Source organism: Chelmon rostratus, chromosome 4, assembly GCF_017976325.1.
Source record: "Chelmon rostratus isolate fCheRos1 chromosome 4, fCheRos1.pri, whole genome shotgun sequence".
Taxonomy (NCBI): Eukaryota; Metazoa; Chordata; class Actinopteri; order Chaetodontiformes; family Chaetodontidae; genus Chelmon; species Chelmon rostratus.
This window is the reverse complement of record NC_055661.1, coordinates 26,105,616-26,121,322: the sequence shown is the minus strand read 5'-3', so window position 1 is coordinate 26,121,322 and position 15,707 is coordinate 26,105,616. Positions and strand designations below refer to the sequence as shown.

The following is a 15,707-nucleotide window of genomic DNA, read 5'->3' as shown; positions in this document are numbered from 1 at the left end:
TAAAAATGTGTTTAAAATAAAATCTGGATGCGGAATCCTCTTTTCTACGGGTACTCAAACGCCTCATGAATGCACGCCTCTTCCACATGAACGAGTCACTCTATCCAGGTCCGTGATTGGCTGTTGTAACGACTACCACGGTACCGATTGGTTGCGAAACGAAGCTAGGAAACAGGAAGCTAAAAAAAAAAAAAAATCTTGTCAACTGAAGTGCACGTAAGCTTCTCCCTCACATTTTCTCGTGTTCTTCACGCCAGCGTCGCAGCTAGAAAACTGGTTCTGTCTGGTAGCCACTAAAAGACCAAAATGGGGTGCTTCTTTTCGAAAAAATCCAAAAGGAAGTCATCCGAAAAAGAGGATCGTACGCCGACAACAACGACTGTCGAAACTACGACGACAAGCAACGCGGTTCCCCTTGGCAACAACACCGACGAGGCACCGAAGCAGTACAGCTGGGATAAGCGAGAAAAGGTAACGCGTAGATCCTGTAAAACTTAAAGTGATAAAACTGAATTAACTCATAACTGTTGATAAATGGTGGCCTTAACTAGCTAAACCTGAGAGTTTAACATCTTTTAACTTGAGTGTTAACTCCCTTCCAGGTGGCTAATGTTACTGTAACGTTACATACATTACCGAAGAGTGGCAGTTAGCTACATGTACAAATTTAATATGTAGCTAGCGTTTGTGTAACAAAATCCCAAATGTTTGAGTGTCAGTGACCGTGTTGTACCAACCAGTGCGTTTCCTTACGATATTTGTACTTCTATCCTCATTTCCTGAGTGATGCATATGCGAAGGTGAAGACTGTTTAACAGCTAGATTCATTGCGCAGCAGCAGTTAGTCGTGCCACCATGTTAGCTGTTACTTAAATAGCCAGGGGATGCATGCGACGCTCATTTTAAGTTATAAACACTCTTGAGTTTTAGGCTCAAAGCCTCGCCCTCTCTCTCTTACTTCATGTATCCAGTGTTATCTCATTATCGGATTACTACATAACACTGTGTAGTTCACTGTTCCACAGCTGACCGTATTTAACATGGCTTGTTCGGACATTATAGGCGTTAGCTAACCGGCGGCTCAACTTCCGTTTTGACTCATGGGATGTTGCACTTGAGCTGTGGTACACCAAATATATACTACCTCATGCAGTATCCGGCTGTGGAGTCCAAAATTAGTTTTGTACATACCTGCAAGTTAATAAGAGACGGCATCCCACTCATGCATGGAAAAGTAAAACACCTGTAATTTTAGTAAAACATTTAAAAGTAGATACCACCAGTAAAAGCATGTCTAAAACACTTGATACGTTCTGCAGCAATCTGGAGGCTAAGACCCTTACTAACATATCAGTGTTGTTACTGGATGAAGGAGGCGGGAATTTATCAGGGACCATTGTGGTTCAGGAAGGCAATTTGGTGTATCTCTAAGATTTTGTTTGAATAATAATGTGGTCCACCTTTGCACAGGTTGATCCCAAAGACTACATGCTGACGGGGCTCAAAGACGTCACAGTGGGCCGTTTGCCTGGCAAACTGAATGGGCAACAGTTTGTCATCCAAGAGTGTGAGAACTGCAACATCTACGTGTTCGACCACTCAGCGACTATCACCATCGATGACTGTGTCAACTGCCGCATTGTTCTAGGACCCACCAAGGGCAGTGTGTTTTTCAGAGACTGTAAAGACATAAAGTGTGTGGTGGCCTGTCAGCAGTTTCGCACACGGGACTGTAAAAAGATGGAGGTGTTCTTGTGCTGCGCAACTCAGCCCATCATTGAGTCATCTACGGGTATGAAGTTTGGCTGCTTTCAGTACTACTACCCCGAGCTGGCCTTCCACTTCAAGGATGCCGGGCTCAGCATATTTAACAACAACTGGAGCAACATCCACGACTTCACACCGGTGTCTGGAGAGAACAACTGGAGCTTGTTGCCAGAGGCTTCAGCGGTTCTGGACTTTGTACCGGTCCCAGACGCTGAGTCTGAATTCAAGTCTGTTCGAATCTCCAGTGACCCCGCTCGAAGCATTGTGCCTTTGACAAAGGGAGGGAGACGTAAGGACAGTGAAGAGTCCTGCCTCTTTGTTTTCTTCGCTGGAGAGTATACAACTGCAAATGCCCGCAAAATGATTGATGAGGTGAGGAGAATAATATGGATAGGAGTGTGGTAGTTTCTCTTATGTTAACAAGTCTTTTTTTTAGGATGGGGATGGAAAATGGTAGTGGTAGAAATGTTTCAAAGCAGTGCACCTACTGGTGATACACTGCTAAAAGTTTGATTGCTATCAGCCTTGCCTTAACTGTGCTTTAAAAGGTTGCAGTGTAAACTCAAAGAAAAGCAAAAATCTGTGTTAACGATCACGGCCTGAAGGAACAGAAGTTTCACAAACATCCTAGATGAAGTTAAAATATTGAGGAAAACAAGTAGAGCAATCTGAAGCAGGTAATCAACAAAATGAAAAGAGCTGCATCATGACTGAAGCTTTTATTACTGTCATCCAAGGAAGAGGGCTTAAGTTAACAAGTCTTTTCAAACCACCTAATTATTTCTTCTGAATATAAATGACTCAGAATTTAAAATGGCAAACTCTCCAGTTTAGGCTGTTGCACCTCAATGTGTTGACACACACAATCAGCATTTCTTTATGGGACACACTTGCGTGTTCCATTGACTAGTATTTGCATATCAATATTTTAAATGTTTTTTATGTGCTTAGTATTCTCTAAGTATTCCACATTATAGGATTTTTTACAATTTTCTTTTGTTTAGCTCATTTGGAGCTTGAAGAATGGTGTAACTGAAATGCTAATCCACCACGCTGGGCTGGCTGTGTTGCTTTTTAAACATTCCAGTGATGTTTGTGTCGTTGCCAAAGTATGCATTACTCTATCACATAAGAATGAGACTGGATCCATATGTGGGACAGTAAAGACTACTCTTTACAGTTTATCTCTTGTGTGTGTGTGTGTGTGTGTGTGTGTGTGTGTGTGTGTGTGTGTGTGTGTGTACATGGAGGATTCTTGATGGTTCAGATTTTTAGTATTCAACTCTGTCCACCTCATTTGCACAGGCAACCGCTAAAGGATTTGTGCTGATCCAGACAAAGGAAGTCTCAATGCGGCCTGAAGATGTGAAGCGAGTGTTCCAGAACAGTGCAGAGGATCTGGTGGAGTGGATCACGAAAGGTAGTTCTTTTTTCTTTGTGTGTGTGTGTGTGTCTTTTTTTTGTTTGTTTTGCTGTTGTTGCTCAAAAATATCTTCAAAATATTAGCTGCCTGTGCACTCAACCAGATTTGTTTGATGTTACCTGGTAAAGTTGTTTCATAAGCTGACAGCTGCATCATGCTCATTTGCATTTACAGTAATGAGAGTGTCAAGTTGTGTTGTATATACTACAGAGAGAAAAAAAGCAGTGTGTCTTAAAATGTCAAAACTGACAAACAGGGTCAGTTTGTTATCTTCTAATAGGCATAAAAAATGCTATAAACAATTACTGTTTTCTTAATCTATTATATCAGAAACGTATTCAGCGGTTTCTTTTGGATTCCTTTTTCTGCCCAAATGTTTAAAGGAAACTGAACTCTCCTCAGATCACAGCCTGCCATTGGTTTCTGCTGTTTTTCACAAACAAAAAAATGACCTGCTCAACATGCTCGCATGATTTTTATTATGACAACATCTCTGACTGCTGGTATTCCAGTGCCGACCTTGTACTGGGTGCAGAAATCACCTGAATAAATACACAAATTAGGTGGTAAATACTGGAAAGTGTTAGGATTCCCATTTCAGTAGAAAGCAGTTACTGTTTCATAGCCAAACTGTGTGGTAGTGTAACAGGATAACAGGAGGGTGGAAACCTGCACTTAGCTGTAGTGTCAATGTAGCAGTGGAGTTGTACAGCAGTTATAAATGTTTGGAAATCACCAATATAGGCGTCAGGACTGTTGTTGCGCTGTAGGATTGTGACTTTCATGTCTTACTCCTAAAGGTCCCGTCATTGCACTCGAGCTGAACGGTGACGGAGTTGTGGAAGCCTGCAAGAACATCGCTAAAGAAGTATTCAGTGGGACAAAGGTAATCATACTGTTGTCGCGGCATGTCGTGATTTCCTGTATAACAAGGATCAGTTCTCTTTCTCTGGAAAAATGTCCAGCAAAAAATGTAATCTAGAATATTTTATGCCCCTTTTTTCCCCCACAGGTTTTTGTCTCCGATAACAAAAATACGTCCTCTCGAGACGTGGACAACTTCTTCAACTTCGCTGACATGCAGATGGGCCTGTGAATGATTAAGTATCAAAACAAACCGTTTGTCAGACTTTGAATGGGATTTTCTAACCCCCCTGCCACCCAGCTCGGTTTGAATATGAGTAGTGTTTGATTATTAGCCTGTTTGTCCTCAAAAGTTAGGTAGGAAAGAAAACTATTAAGGACTGTGTTTGATAAAGCCTTGGATAAAACAATTCAGTTCATCAACCACGAGTCTAAAATTCACCCCCCTCTCATCCAGAAACATTTGCTGTAAACCACCTAACTTCCACTAGTTGCTAAGAGTGCTGTGAATATTTATATTTCTATGAATGTATTCTGTAATTCTGTTGCTTCTATCGATCGTGAATGTAGCTCTTTGCTGTAAATGTAATTCATTTTAATTTAAAGCTTTACTGTCTGAAACCGTCTTTGCAGTGAAAAAAAAAACATGAGCACAAGAATGCCTGAGGGAAAATATTTTATATATATATATAAATCATATTTTTATTTCTTATAAGGGTTTATTTGTGTATGTGGTTTAGATAAACTTGTTTAAAATGTGTATATTTGAGACATGCTGTGTAGGCAATAACTACATCTTTATTGATATCTGTTAGGCCAAAGTTCAGTTGTGAAAGTTTTGCTGGTCATTCAAATGAACTCATCTGTTGCTGGTTTTTGACGTAGGCAACTCATTTTGCATTTTTTTATTTTGTAATATTTGTTTTATACTCTACTGAATGTTTTTGTATAGACATAAATTCATGTTGTTTCTTATAATTTTTTAGTAAAGTTTGATCTTGTAACTTCATTTTGTCATCAGGCTGCAGGTAGCAACCGTCAAACAATATGATTAATAATCCTTCCTCCTGAGTTAGTGCAGTTTTAGTTCTGGTCACTATGCCCAGCAAGACCACTTGGGTTTAAGGTAGTCATTTGTAAATTATGTGAGGAACATTCAGTTTCCCCTCTGTAACCTGATCTACCTGCCCTTTTTAAAATAAAGAACTGATAAAGTTCAGTTTGAGCGATTTAACTTTGGAAAAGCTGTTGGTACAAATACTCATATCTGACAGTATGTATTTTGTGTCAACCTGGTAAAAAGTTACAAATATCACTCTTCACAACAATGGTGCTTAAACATTAGAGATTAGATTCATGCTTTGAATGGAAGCATACTCCTTGTAGCGTTTATTGAAGCAGAATTAATCTTTTGAATTCGGGACCTTGTTAACAACGCGCTGTCTTCCTCAGTCAACCACAGTGAGCTGCTTTCACTTCAGCTATTTGACTTCCACTTACTCAGACAGCAGTAAATCATTTGGCTTATGATGGACTGTTCCAGTCAGTGCCGAACAGCTTGACCTCACCCAGCCTGTGCGGGGGTGTATCATTTATTCATTCATCGGCGATAACATGCAACACACAGCAGACATTTAGCCTGACACATCACACAGTTTTGTACAGTTGCCTTGATGAAAAAGAAACACATAGGGACTTGTTCTTGTGATGTACCTTTGTATTTGTAAGTCTTTTGTACTTGAGCATATAGTTTTTGTAGACTCTTTAAGAAAGCACATTTGTGTGTAATTTGTTGTTTCTACACTTAAATTAACTGTCTTTATGAAATGAGCCACATTAAAAGCCGTAGAACATGTGAAAGCAGACCGGAGACTGAGTGGTGATTTAATATTTTTGTGTTATCACTGTGGAGGACTTTCTTGCAGCGAACGGACAGAGGTTGACGCTAGTAGCCAAATCGAGCGCACCCCGGTTGGAGGGAAAGCGGCGGAGCTTAGGACCCGGCGGGAGGCGCGGTACAATAGAGCTGTTGTGCCGTGGTGGTGGACAGACTGCAACCCTGGAGATTCCCACTGTGGTGGGATACAAAAACCCCTAAATTTAATCTATCGCTGGACCCAGAGCCTCTGTTTTTACATGTATATGCTGGAAGTTCTGTCTGGACTGGTACGTGGTTGGAATACGGCGGACAGCAGAGCGTGGACTGGAGGTAAAGCGCGAGGAATGTGAACAATATGCTCGTGTGTTCAGTGGGGCTCAGTGTGCCAGGATTTGCCCTGGATGGTGTATCCAGGCCACGGGGCCTGCTCCTTTCCTGCTTTTTCAGGACTCTCCGTGCTTCTTCGCTTCATTAATGTTAGCGACTGTTAGCCAAACGTGTTTTCTGACACTCCGCTGTTCCATACGTGGAATAATAAGCCCGGTTGTGAGAGTGAATAGTGTTAATTGCTGTAGGAAGTGACATCTTTGTATGATGGTGGCGCCCATGTTTGATTTCCCCACAGCCCGCAGTGCAGCCCGCTACAGGCCTGCGGCTCTGTGTTTGGCGCCAACAGGGCTCTTGGGGCAGGGCAGGCACCTGGTTGTGTATGGGTTTATTTTTCTAAAAGCCCCCCAGTCTACATATAGCCCCGGTTAGCACCCAGACATTAGCATATTTTGAACAACACAATAAATGAGGCAAGGGATTTAAACAAGGCGGCAACCGCAGTTTGATCACTGTTGTTTCCTGTTAGTCACAAACTCATCAGGGGTCACATCCGTGCACTCGACCAGTTTATACTGGGGGGAGGAAGACATTTAATGACTCATATTTTCTATTACTTACCTCTGGTGACTGACTCAGTCTGTACTTTCCTCCAGGGGAGGCCAGCTGCAAGTGCCTGCTCCTAAACTGTAATGTAATTAATATTAATATTGATAGCACTAAAGTAAGGCTGGAGCACTATTATAACACAAGTTGTCTATTTTGCAGCCGTGTGCCACAGGGGATGATAAAACATCCCACACTCAGCTTCTCCATGTTTGTACAAATCCGCCTGACATAAAGAAAAAGCACTTGCATGTTGCACCCAATTATTATTGATCAACTGTTCAATCCATGCAATGACAGGAAATAATGAAACTCGCCCATCACATTTCCCAGAGTCCATGGAGACGTCATCAAGAAGTTTGTTCTGTATGAACAGCAGTCAAAGCCCCAAAGATTAGTGGCAGATCGATTAATCTGTCAGTGGATTGATCGGGTAGATATCTGTCATTTTGAGGTAATCCACATGGCTGATGGCTACGCTCAAGAGGCAGATTCAACAAAAAATGGTTTTCTATTCAGATTTTTTTCTGTGTTAAAGTCAATAAAACATCAGTGTTATATAAGAGATGCTGCTGGGTGCTACTGTGACATTGCTTATTGTTTTTATTTATTCGAGTTTTCATTCTGTGATAGAAACAAGAAGATGCTGCTGTCTGCTGATAAATGTTGTTCAGTGCACTCAAACTTTACTTATTTGTCATTCATACATTTATTTTATGAAGTTTAGCTTTGTGGACAGTTATTTAGTTGATGCATTTCTTAAATTTAGGATAAGTTCACTGTAGACAGAGTGCAGATCTACACAGGTGATTATGCAAAACAGAGAAAAGCAGTGATATTATCTATTCATCTCTGCGTTTTATCTCCAGCCACTCAGAATTGTAGCTTTGTACTTCAACAGGACATAATTTACCTTTCGTTTATTTATCAGTCTGGAGTCCCTGAACACAACGTTTGCTGCGTTCAGAGGCAGAAACACTCGTGTCAGTTGCAGATGCCTGGCGTTTTGAGTGCTCTGCTGTGGAGGTGAACACACAGTCTGCTGTACCGTGTTTGTGTTGATCTTAAAAATAGCAGAGATGTAGTTGAGAAATGACTGCTGATGGTGAAATTGTGTGAGGCAGTTCAGTGTGTGTCGGTCGTGATTTACTCGGGGGTCACTGAGATCACACTGAAGTATGTCTATAAACCCCAGTTTGGGGTCACAGTAACAAACTGCTGGAACGTTTTTCTCAGCAGCTGGCATCAGTCTACTGTATTTTACTCTAACTATGGTATGGAGTGGAGCTGGCTTCATGCCCCCTCCTGCCCCTCCTGTCCTCATGGGGAATGTGAGGCATGTCCTGTCTGTTGAAACAGCGTACTGTATTTGGGGGCTACTGTGGGCTTGAGTCCCTCAGCATTTAGAAACCTTTTAATGAGTCGTCCCAGTGGTTCAGTGGGTTAAATGCTCATAGTGTGAGCCTGTGGGGTCGGCCTGCTCTGTTTTCCTTCACTTTAAACTGCCAGAAGTTAAGAACAGTGATTCTGTCTGCTAAATGCTATGTTTTGATACTGTTAGTATGTTAATATATTAAATACTTCACGGTAAGGTTTCTGGTCAGACTATAATGTTTAGTAAATATAAACCCAACTATGTAAAGCTGCAGTAAATCTTTTGCTTCCTTTTCATGTTTTTCTTCTACAGCTGCACATGTTGCTGATTGGTTTGACATATTTCTCATTTGCAGGCACAAAATTAAGCGGTTAAGGGTTTATCAGAGGAATCTACTAGCATGCTTTTCAACTTGAAATTTATGGTGAGTGACTATTTCCTGTGTGTGCACGCTGTTGGTTTATATCTCAGCTGGTCCAGAGAAAACTATTATTAAAAAGTTTGATTTGTGAATGATTTTAAACACACACTTCTTGTCCCCACACACTGCTCTCGCCTCTTCTGCAGGATGTTACAGGATGAAACGTCTCAGGTCCTCAAGCGGCAGCAACAGTTCTGACAATGAGAGTGAGTCACCTGTCAAAAGGATCCCATAACCTAAACCAGAATATTTCAATTCCTCTGCTGTTCTTGCATTCAAGCCTTCTGTCTTTCTTCAGGTCCCTCTACCTCCTTCTGCTCCTCCAATAAGTATGGCAGCAAACCTGGAACCCCCATCTCCAACCCGAAGAAACCGGCTGAAGTAAGTTCCCATTCTTGACGTGAGGCTCTGTGATTCGTGTTGTTAAACGTGAGGACCGGTGTGTGACTGCAACTCCTCCCACAGGTGTTCAGAAAAGACCTGATCAGTGCCATGAAGCTGCCTGACTCCCACCATGTGTCTGCAGAGGACTACTACCTGTTGGCAGACACCTGGAAGCAGGAATGGGAGAAGGGAGTCCAAGTGCTGGCAAGTCCAGATACCATCCCAGAGCCGTCAGTCAGGTAACAGCATTGGATTCCCAGAGGTCCCACAGTGGAGAAAGCAGTCTAAACGTGCCACCGTGTTGACAGATCATGTTGGTGTCTTCTGTCTTCAGAGTTATTGTGGAGAAGCCCATTGAGGTTCTTTACACTCATCACAGGAAGCACATCCAGTGCTCGAGCCAGGAGTCAACAGAACCAGGTTACGTTAACATCAAAGAGCTGGCAGAGGCCATGTGTCGCTACGACCTGGATGACGTGGACCTGTACTGGCTGCAGGCACTCAATAGAGAGCTCGACCACATGGGTAAGAAACAGGATCATGAGGGGATAATCTGCCATGAAATTCACATTGTGCTGATCGTTGGGCAGTAAAGTCAGTACACCAGCATCGACATCTGTCCGCCTGAACCGAAAATAAGATTTAAGATTTGCACTCATGATGTCCCAACAGTCTGCTGGGGTTTCTCTGACCATGTGGGGTTTTGTTCTTGTTTGTCCTCCAGGGGAGGAGCCCATAGACGAGCTGACAATGGAGCGCGCCATGGAGGCCCTGGAGAGGCAGTGCCATGACAACATGAACCACGCCATCGAGACCGTGGAGGGTCTGGGGATTGAATACGACGAAGACGTCATCTGCGACGTGTGCCGCTCCCCCGACAGCGAAGAGGGCAACGACATGGTGTTCTGTGACAAGTGCAACATCTGCGTGCACCAGGTAAACAGGAATACCCGTCATCATAGAGTATTCATCATCATCATTCAGTAGAAATTGTATCAAACCCGATATTCTAAAATCAGTTAACATTCCAACCTGCTGCTCTCCACAGGCCTGTTATGGCATCGTCAAAGTGCCTGTTGGAAACTGGCTGTGTAGGACGTGTGTCCTCGGCATCGACCCGCAGTGCCTTCTGTGTCCTCAGAAGGGCGGTGCCATGAAGGCGACACGTGCCGGCACCAAGTGGGCGCATGTAAGCTGTGCCCTGTGGATACCAGAGGTAAATGAACAAACTCTTACGCCCTCTTCTTTGCTCTGGGCCTCTTTATATGTTCTACAGTAAGAGTCAAAAATCTTCTGATCATGCCGCACACCTTCCTCTTCTGTAGGTGAGCATCGCTTGTCCTGAGAGGATGGAGCCCATCACCAAAGTCTCCCACATCCCACCCAGCCGCTGGTCTCTCATCTGCAGTCTGTGTAAACTGAAGACAGGCGCATGTATCCAGGTGAGCGTGGATCTGTGTGTAATATGATGTTAATTAATGAGCTTTAGGGGTGTTGGTTGACTGATTTGTTAGCGCTGGGTAGAGGCAGGCTATCTGTTTCCAGTGTTTGTGCTAAGATAAGCTAACTGACTGCTGGCTGTAGCTTCATATTTAGCAAACAGACATTTTTCTATTTCCCAAAATATCAAAGTATTCTTTAAAGCTGCTGTGTTTTCCCTTTTCCTTTTACAAATAATATATTTTCTGAGGGCTACCACACAACCATCCAGACAGTCTTCAGTTAGCAAACAAATCATGTAAACGTTACTGGGGAAACGTTAATTCGTAAATGCTACGCTAATCATAATCTCATTATTCCGAGTAACTGGTTATAGTCAATGTAAGCATAATAACCTGCCCCCTCCCCTGTCTCACAGTGCTCGGTGAAGAACTGCACCACTCCTTTCCACGTGACATGTGCCTTTGAGCACAGCCTGGAGATGAAGACTATCCTGGATGAAGGGGATGAAGTCAAGTTCAAGTCGTACTGCCTCAAGCACAGCAAGTCTAAAACTGGGGACGCTGGCCTGAGCCCAGCTCGCTCTAAAGCCCCCGCTGAGGTGGAGAAGGTGGGCCAGCGGGCACAGAGGCTGCAGGAGCTGGAGGAGGAGTTCTACACCCTAATCCAGCTGGAGGAGTTGGCCCAGGCCCTCGGGCTCTCCGAGCGCCTGGCAGACTTCATCTATCAGTACTGGAAGCTGAAGAGGAAAGCTAACTTTAACAAAGCTCTGCTGCCCCCTAAAGAGGAGGAGGAGAACCTGGTGCTGCAGCCTCAGGAGGACAGCATCCACACACGCATGCGGATGTTCATGCACCTGCGGCAGGATTTGGAGAGGGTGGGTGCTTTTTATGTTTTTTACATGTCAGTATACTAATAGAGCTGATGGATGGATTTCATAATGAGGAACCAGGAACAAATAACAGCTAGAATTGACATTTTTCATGAGCTCACTGTGGTAATTGATGATCACTATCAGTTTGAGTATAGCAAATTCTAACGTATTTCGTGTATTATTATTGACACGTGTCCATCTCAAAATTCTCCTACAATCCAGTGTGCACATAACACAACTCTTTGTGTGGCATAGACAGAAATACTGAGAAAATCCAGAAGAGAGAAATATTCTAGTGAATTTCCTGAGCCAACATACATTGTCTCCTAAGTTTTCACCTTCTTCAGTGTTTTTTGTGTTTTCTTGTTTTTACAACCTGTTTAAATCAAACCTCCACAAACAGATCTGCGCACCTCAGCAGAAAAAACTCTGCAGCAGGCTCTGGAAGACATGTGAAAGTAGAGGTTAAATGGATGGAAAAATTGGGAGAGATCCTGGAGGAAAGCTTGCTGCAGTCTGCAAGAGAACTGCCACTTTGAAAAAGACTGGAATATTTTCCAGCAAGACAACGACACAGAACATAAAGCCAAAGCGACACACAAATGGCTTCAACAACAGTGTTAACGTCCAGACACCAAGCCAGAGCAGACTTTGTGGCCGGACTTAAAAATTGAGTTCAGAGTCAAGTGAAGAAAAGTGGAGGTAGGGGCTATTCTGCTGATTAAAATGGGCGAAAATAGTAGAAAATGCACACGGTGGCCTTTTCTTAGTGTTTGTTTGTCAGACCAATAATCCAAATCCCACAATTATTTGGTTCATTGTCATAAAAGTTAAATAAAAGCAGCAGACCCTCACATTGGAGGAGGTGGGACGAGTAAATGTTCAATAAATCGTCATCATTAAAATAGCTTCAATTTTTCTGTCAATACATTAGTCGATTAATTGCTTCAGATCTTTGTTTTATATTTGATCATAATTTAGATCAATTGTTTGCACTTAGCATGTCTTTCTAAAAACATCTAAAAATCAATACACTTCATTATTTCTTAAACTGATCGAGTCCACAGAGACAAAGCTTCAGTCAGTGTGTTCCTGAAGGCAGCAGAGAGCAGAACGGGGCTCTAGAGATGTGGTGTTGTGCTTGTTCTTCACGGACAGTGTTTGGTTTGTTCGTCTTCCTCGTTGTGCAGGTGAGGAATCTGTGTTACATGGTGAGCCGGCGGGAGAAGCTGAAGCTGCTGCAGAGTAAAGCCCAGGAGCAGATGTTCAACTTGCATGTGAAGCTGGTGAACCAGGAGCTCTCTGCTGGTGAGCCATCTGTTGTCCTTCAGCTCGCCAGCTATTCTGTCACTACAAGCACACGTTTTAGAATAAAAGCAGCTGATTCCAGTAATGATCTGGCTTTTATGCTAATACTCGGTTGTGATATTTGAATCATCGCTGAACTTGTTTCTTTGTCGCCAGGCCTTCCTTCTTCATACCCAGTGGAGAGCATGCTGTTTCGTCCTCCTCCGAGGATAACCCTGAAGCTTAAAATGCCCAAATCCTCAAGTCTCGGAAATGGAAATTCCAGTTCCAAGTCTGGTAATGGGCCGCTGTGCCCGGACAATAGCGGCAATGTTACTGAACATGCAGTTGAAGGGCTGGGTCAGGGGAAGCCTCAGCTGCACGGACACGGTCGGAGAGACGAGCGCTCCAACGGGCGGCTGTCTTCTTCGAGCAGCTCGGTACTGCCTGTTAAACCCACCGGCAAACCTTTAGCCCTGCACGCTGCGCTCCACGGCCACTCCTCCAACAGCAACGGCAAACTGGACCAAGACAGGGCTAAATCTAACGGCCGCTTCGAGAAGTTTGTAGCTCAGAAGGACAGTTCTTGCCAGACGCCCAGCGATCAAGACACTCCAAATCAGGCTTTGGACAAGAGCAGCTTTCGCAAGTCTGCCATGGAGCACTTTGGCAGGTCCTTCAAAGAGGCGACCATTAACTTGGTACGGACCACAAAGGACCTGCGGGCCTCTGACAAACTGTCCCGAAAGGGTTCAGGCAAGGAGACGCTGTGGGCCAAACCCGTGGCTGAACACAAAGTGAAAAGCGCAAGATCGTACCAGGACAGTGACGGATACTGTCCCGACCTGGAGCTCAGTGACTCAGAGCCGGAGGCCAAAGGGAGGCACGGGCGGCAGGTCGGGCTGCCTCAGCCCGACGCTTCGAGGAAAGGGGTCAGTCGTGGGAAACAGTCGCTCGGTTCCAGGCACCCCGTGCAAAGGTGACGGCTGTTTGCTCACTCAGCTCGCCGCTGCCGTTCTCTCCTGACCTTCTTCCCAAGTGCCAGGCCGTCTCTGTGAACACATCTCCATACGGGACCAGACCCAACACCCAGTGCTCATGGTGCTGCATGCATGAACCAGAAGATGCATGACGGGTCGTCAAGAACATCTCCCAGTGGGTTTCATGAAGAAACGCAGCCTTGTGTTAGTTTGAGAGGAACAAATCTCTCCGTCTGCTGAGATTATCATGCTTGCCTTTCATTGTGGCTCGCGGTACATTTTGTACTCAACTTTGTATGAAACACTCGTGCTCCCCCACACACAGGTTCAACTTGCCTTTGACTGAAACTGCTGTACATAAGAAGGTCAAATTGACGTGTAAATCATGTGTAACTGAATCACACACCTTCCACTTTGTTGATACTTCTAAAACTGAATGAAGGTTGCTGCAGAAGTTAAAACCAACATGCCAGATGGGATTTTGTAGTGAATTCTGGTCTCTCCTGCATCTGTTTCTTGCACACTGTCTGTTGCAGTTAACCTGCGATAAACTGACTCGGTGACCTTTTTATATTCGTCAAGTAGTGGAGTCATTTTTATGAACACAAATGCCTTTTGTGTGTAGGAACACGGCTTCACACTATTAGTACCTTCAGTCATGGTTAGATGAATGGACCCTGAAAAGCATTTAAGCTCTTGTCTCAAAATGGACAGAAATGTGCGTCAGAGTGTGATTACATTACCTGATGTGTCCATCAGTAACGTGGTTGAAACTGGATGCATAAAAACAAAGTACAGATATGTAATTGATGGCCTTTATTATTGGTCTCAGATCATCACATGATCAGTCGTCACTACCACAGACTTTGAACTTTGGAACTGTTACTTGTGTCACATTTTTTGATAATAAATGATCTGGTGTAACTAGTTTTAATAGGGCTGGATATTGTTATTGGTATTGGTGATATTGTTGATTTTCTAATATACATTTTTAATATACAGATCCAAATTCAGTGCTTTTACAATTCAGTACTTCAGCACTAATGTTTTACCACAAAAAAGCTTTTTTTTTCAAACAGCTGGTGTTTAAAGAAAATAAAATGACCAAAATCAGGTTTTAGATGAGGAAATCTGATCAAAGAATAAATAAGCTGACCAACTGTTTGGTGTCAACTTTGAGTTCACTCGGTATAATTGATAGTTGTACAGATTTAGTGTGAAAATGTTGATGATTGGAAAAGCTTGGAAGAGACCCTCACCCTGTGCTGACCCTCACAACAAGGCCAAAGCCTCATTACCAGGTGAGGTAAGAGAAAGCAGGTGACATTTAATCTGCTGCCTCATTTGAAACACATGAAGAAGAGGTGAGGTTTAGAGCAGCGGGGGTTCAAAGTGGCATCATGATAAGCTGATGTACTTCTGAGCCTCAATACGGATTTGAAACACGGCTTTCACTTCTTACCAACACCTCTAATAGTTTTACAAATACCCTCTAAATGCTACAGATAGCGTGGTGGTGGATTTACTGAGTGGTTACTCTGTTAACTGGTCACAAGGATTAAGTATACGTATTGTATTTAACCCAGCGGCACAGCCCCACTGTGTAAATGAAAACTGCCTGAATGCATTTTTCCTCTTTTGACCTTTTAATTATGTTGCTAAAGTCTCTAATTAGCCAGCAACAAACTGCTGTGACTGAAGTGGATTCAGAAACATTCAATTTTCACTGAAACCGTCTCCCACATTAAGCGTTTTTCACACTGTGTTGTGTCTCAAGCTTTTATTTTTAAAGACATCGTTTTAATCAGTAATTGTGCTCTTCATGTAAATCACAAAAGACCTGACAAAATGACAGTTCAACTTTAAGCTGCAAGCAGCAATAAGGTGACAAGTCACGCAGTTTAGTCAAAAGTTTGGTGTGTGAGTGTTCAGAAGAGGATGAATGAATGACTCACTGCTGGCAAAACATCAGTGGGATACTTAGAATAACGCCATTGTTTGTTTCATGAGTTGTATCAGTTATGTGGATGGAAAGCTAGATGGCAGCATCACCACATTTATTAACTACACCCACCACTGC

At 43.3% G+C, this 15,707-nt stretch overlaps 2 protein-coding genes across 2 annotated transcripts; both read left to right on the top strand.

Moving 5' to 3' along the window:
* The first annotated feature begins 204 nt into the window (after nucleotides 1–204).
* Nucleotides 205–5,911, top strand: rp2 (RP2 activator of ARL3 GTPase). Its single transcript, XM_041934846.1, has 5 exons — nucleotides 205–471; nucleotides 1,471–2,139; nucleotides 3,073–3,187; nucleotides 3,991–4,076; nucleotides 4,203–5,911. The coding sequence occupies exons 1-5, from the start codon at nucleotides 307–309 to the stop codon at nucleotides 4,284–4,286; spliced, it is 1,119 nt and encodes a 372-aa protein (XP_041790780.1). The 5' UTR covers nucleotides 205–306; the 3' UTR covers nucleotides 4,287–5,911.
* A 187-nt stretch (nucleotides 5,912–6,098) lies between these two features.
* Nucleotides 6,099–14,551, top strand: jade3 (jade family PHD finger 3). The gene is made up of 12 exons (XM_041934992.1): nucleotides 6,099–6,263; nucleotides 8,597–8,665; nucleotides 8,809–8,868; nucleotides 8,961–9,043; nucleotides 9,128–9,285; nucleotides 9,381–9,571; nucleotides 9,771–9,982; nucleotides 10,095–10,262; nucleotides 10,372–10,488; nucleotides 10,905–11,363; nucleotides 12,551–12,668; nucleotides 12,825–14,551. The coding sequence occupies exons 3-12, from the start codon at nucleotides 8,820–8,822 to the stop codon at nucleotides 13,628–13,630; spliced, it is 2,361 nt and encodes a 786-aa protein (XP_041790926.1). The 5' UTR covers nucleotides 6,099–6,263; nucleotides 8,597–8,665; nucleotides 8,809–8,819; the 3' UTR covers nucleotides 13,631–14,551.
* The last annotated feature ends 1,156 nt before the right edge of the window (nucleotides 14,552–15,707 follow it).

What these genes read in the sequence shown, in the direction of transcription:
- rp2 (XM_041934846.1), top strand. Translation starts at nt 307, where the DNA reads ATGGGGTGCTTCTTTTCGAAAAAATCCAAAAGGAAGTCATCCGAAAAA. An exon ending in GGTGGAGTGGATCACGAAAG is followed by an intron (nt 3,188 to 3,990) that starts GTAGTTCTTTTT and finishes TTACTCCTAAAG; the next exon opens with GTCCCGTCATTGCACTCGAG. An exon ending in AAGTATTCAGTGGGACAAAG is followed by an intron (nt 4,077 to 4,202) that starts GTAATCATACTG and finishes TTTCCCCCACAG; the next exon opens with GTTTTTGTCTCCGATAACAA.
- jade3 (XM_041934992.1), top strand. Translation starts at nt 8,820, where the DNA reads ATGAAACGTCTCAGGTCCTCAAGCGGCAGCAACAGTTCTGACAATGAG. An exon ending in CAACAGTTCTGACAATGAGA is followed by an intron (nt 8,869 to 8,960) that starts GTGAGTCACCTG and finishes GTCTTTCTTCAG; the next exon opens with GTCCCTCTACCTCCTTCTGC. An exon ending in ACCCGAAGAAACCGGCTGAA is followed by an intron (nt 9,044 to 9,127) that starts GTAAGTTCCCAT and finishes CTCCTCCCACAG; the next exon opens with GTGTTCAGAAAAGACCTGAT.